Source organism: Plasmopara halstedii, assembly GCF_900000015.1.
Source record: "Plasmopara halstedii genome assembly, contig: Scaffold_2904, whole genome shotgun sequence".
NCBI classification, from domain to species: Eukaryota; Oomycota; class Peronosporomycetes; order Peronosporales; family Peronosporaceae; genus Plasmopara; species Plasmopara halstedii.
The window spans coordinates 599,356-603,142 of record NW_020189809.1 but is presented as its reverse complement, the minus strand read 5'-3'; the positions used below and the strand labels follow the sequence as shown (position 1 = coordinate 603,142).

Sequence of the window (3,787 nt, the reverse complement as noted above, 5' to 3'; positions counted from 1 at the left end):
TGACCATTAGAGGTAAGTCTTGAGGGAATCCACGCCTTATTTCTGCTTGAAACCTTTAGCCACCAATCGTGCTTGGTAGCGCACAACACATCCATTCTGGTCACGCCTCTTAGCAAAGGCTCAGCAGCAAACTTACGTCCTTTTTATTCTCGTGAAACGAGTGTTCATGTTCTGTTTTGACGATGCGTCTGCACTTCGGCGTCCATCTCATGTCGCTAATGTTCTGCTTCGTCACTAGCCGTTGCCTGCGCATTCGTGGTAGGCAAGTCCGATTCTTAATCAACCCTTACAGCGTAATCGAGAACATAGTGACGTTTTTCAATTCTATTTGTTTGAGAGGGTACGTCTCATAAAAGCCGCCTTCTTACGCTCGTTCATCTTCACCGACCGTGATGCTGATATCTTGTCTTTCTCCAAATCGTAAACTTGGCGGCTTCGGCATAACCAAGTAGAATACACTTAAACCTTTCGGCTTCGAGCTTCTTCCGCTTCACTTGATCAACGTGAGCATTCTCATGAGACCCAAGCACTTTCAGTCCATCCGACGCTTCATCTTAACCCCAGCTCATACGGGGTATTATTAGGTGCACTGTATTGGGATAGCAGTTTTGAAGTCTTGATCATGTCGACAACTTTACTCTTCTTCACCAGAAAGAAAGCCAACACATTCGTGAAGAATCATGCACAAGAGTTAAAGTGTATTTAGCACCTCTTTTGAAAGCGTCTTGGTCCCATCACGTCCGTGTGAGCTAATTCCAATACACGTGACGTCTTTGTCACAATATATCATGGAAAGGCTTCAATCTTCCGCTTGCCCTTCATGCGTCCACCACACAAGATCTTGATACCTTGTTTCAGCGCACGTATACCTTTGAACGAGCGTGCCACAGTACCCACTGACTATCAGCTTCCGAGTATTGCACCGATCGTGCATCCTCTTGCTGACCTTTTAGTGTGGCAGCTTTCCATTTCTTGTCCTAGTTGCCAAAGCATAGTTCTTGTCTCAAATGGCGCACGTGGCACGCTGGAACTCCACGCTTAGTCCACGTTCGGCAAGCTTTGCCAACGACAGTAAGCGTCTGTCAAATCCATGGGTAAGCAGCACCTCTTCCATCGATATGCGTCTTTCGTCTAAGCCGATAAGCTTCAATGTTTCAGCTCTTTCGACGCAAAACTTCTTGCCGTTTGCAATCGTTGCGTTGACGTCGGCTTTAAGTCACATGAAGTCGATTAAGTCACTTCGGTGAGGGGTCATGTGTGATGTCACACAACTGTCAATTAGCCAGCTTGCTTATTGTTCCTCCCCCACGGTAAATACTGCATCATTTCCGCTGAAACGGTTTCTGGAGCGGTTCTCATGTGGACAGTCCGGTCTCTTATGACCAGTCTGGTCACAATAAAAGCACTTGCCCCGAAAACCACCGTTCTTGCGTGGCGCGTAATTTTTGGGACCACTTCCTCGTCTGCCCTTAATCCCTCCATCATTGCCTGTGTTGCGAAACGCTTTCTCACTCGCTTTCTTCTTCGTAACCTCTCTGACTCCTACAACAGCATCTCCTTGACTTCGATCAGAGTGATGTCCTTGGCTTTTTTACGATAGAAGAAGTCATCTCATATTTCACCGGCAAAACCAAAGCTTCAGGGTTTTCAACTTGGAGTTGCAGAAGATCAAACTGGTAAGGTTCCTTTAAATTAACGAGCGTGAAACACGATATTGGGAAGACGTACGGCCCGATTGTGATCAATGCAAAGAGCGATGTTAAGATTTACTTGGACAGTGAAGAATCAAAGCCTCACCATCATCAATTTTCCCCCATGATTGACAAGTCGATGCTGCCAGTTTAAGAGCACGGCGAAGACTTAACGATGCGTGGGGTTGATGTCGATCCGTTGGTAACCGGTCTGGAGTATTCAGTATTCCGTAGAGCGAGATGACCGGTAATGAGCAGGAAAATGGTGTACCGTCCGCAAATAAGCGAGGACATCGGGAACACAATAAGATCATGCTTTTTGGGTAACAGAAGTACGAATTACAGATCGACAGATCCCTACTCAAATGATATTGAAGCTATTGATGAAGATGATAACTATGACCATAAAATGACGGGACACTTCTGACCTTCGTCGCCTAAAAGACCACGCATAGATGAAGACGGTCTGATAGCTGGAGCCGGTGACCACTTGGTTATCGGGTTGGGGCTTAACATTTGCACCAGGGGAACCCTTCTCAAAATTGTCTAGTGATTAAGGTGCAGTGGTACGCCCCACTTTGATTGAAGGTCCATTTATGTTATCATCTTTGCGCAGAGGCCTCAGAATCCCTCAATGACCACCGATGGGTTAAAAATAAAGTAAAAATTACATAGTTCGATTATACTGCGTTTAGTTTTTACTGGGGGGTGATTAACCAATACGTACGCCCCATCGTCCTTTCAATGGTTTAACTGATCAAATCGTACATCACAATGGCAGAGTAATTTGATATAGATATGGCAACGTAAGGATGAACTAGACATTGATAAATTTTCCAATATAGAATTTACCACCAAACTAAAAGCTCAAAACATTTCACTTGTTAAAATTGACATAACATGAAAAAGTTACCTGTATGTACAGGCTTATGAACTTACTAATCTTGGCCTGATTGTTGAAGGGGTGTGTAGAATTAACACACCTCCGCCTATTTAGTATTAATCGTAAAACTTTCGAGACTGAGACTTCCCAATAAACAGCATACCCAAAATATGGTAATATGGTACCAAATCTTCCTTTTTGTTAGCACTTACAGAAGTCCAGCAGAAGACAAGAATTTCTTTTCTCTCACTTCATTTTTACTTTTGCCAGCAGGAAATGCGTTTTTCGACTCACTTAAACTTCCGCGATGAGCTAAGTAGATATTTTGTATCAGTATCTATCGATAAAAACATGCCATATCAGGCGATGTGATACTGATAATCACCACCAACACGGAAACGGAAAATGTTTTTGCCCATGCCATCTTCTAAGAAATTAACAAAGTTGAGTGGTCCACCAGCGTCTAATTGATCAAATTACTCGTGTCACTCACACTACGTCAGGTCCTCAAATCGTACACAGTTGTCGTTAGGTTCTTCTATCATTCAATGCAAGAAGTTGTAAATCGACAAGGCACGTATGGTTAAAGGAGACAAGAATGTATGAAAATTAAGGTAAATGTACCGATTATTTTAGACACCAGTTGCTGTTAAGACACGGTCGACGCCTCCAAGATTTAAGTCGACGTAAGCTGTTCTGAATCACATTGTTATCGATCAGCTGAGTCGGATCGTCTTGCACCGTTTCTCCGATGATGTCAAGTTTTTCAGCCGCCTGCAAGACACTCAGGTCTGGAACCATTGATGGGACAGCACTTAAGTCGCGGGGGTTCGTACCAGCTGAGTATTATCCGTACTCGATGGGGCTAGTGTAAAATTCTGAATCCACGAAGCATCGATGTTAGTTGGGGTCAGCTGGGCAGCATCATCTTTCGATGGAGCAGGACTTGAATCCTGAACCCATGGGGCGTCACCATTGTTCGGTAAATTTAGGGGTATGCCTTGGTTTGTGGCATCCAAAGCAGGGCTCGGAACGGATGTAGAAGTAACAGAATCTAACGGGGTACCGCTAATATTCTGACCCATTTGGGAAAGACCAGACTTCTCAGGTGGATATTGAGTTACTCCGCCGTCCTCCGTCGAATTTGCCTTCTCAATTGTTTTCATCCCAAGCTCATCAACCGAGTACCCTTGATCCCACAACTTCTGAAAGT

General features: G+C 44.3%; 2 protein-coding genes across 2 annotated transcripts; both read right to left on the bottom strand.

Moving 5' to 3' along the window:
- Nucleotides 1–1,759: 1,759 nt before the first annotated feature.
- On the bottom strand, nucleotides 1,760–2,207 carry PHALS_05546 (uncharacterized protein; the record flags this gene model as incomplete). The annotated part of the gene is made up of 2 exons (XM_024719107.1): nucleotides 1,760–2,048; nucleotides 2,113–2,207. The coding sequence occupies 2 exons, from the start codon at nucleotides 2,205–2,207 to the stop codon at nucleotides 1,760–1,762; spliced, it is 384 nt and encodes a 127-aa protein (XP_024584439.1).
- A 994-nt stretch (nucleotides 2,208–3,201) lies between these two features.
- On the bottom strand, nucleotides 3,202–3,740 carry PHALS_05545 (uncharacterized protein; the record flags this gene model as incomplete). Its single annotated transcript, XM_024719106.1, has 2 exons — nucleotides 3,202–3,348; nucleotides 3,411–3,740. 2 exons carry the CDS (start codon nucleotides 3,738–3,740, stop codon nucleotides 3,202–3,204), a joined length of 477 nt encoding a protein of 158 aa, XP_024584438.1.
- Between the last annotated feature and the right edge of the window lie 47 nt (nucleotides 3,741–3,787).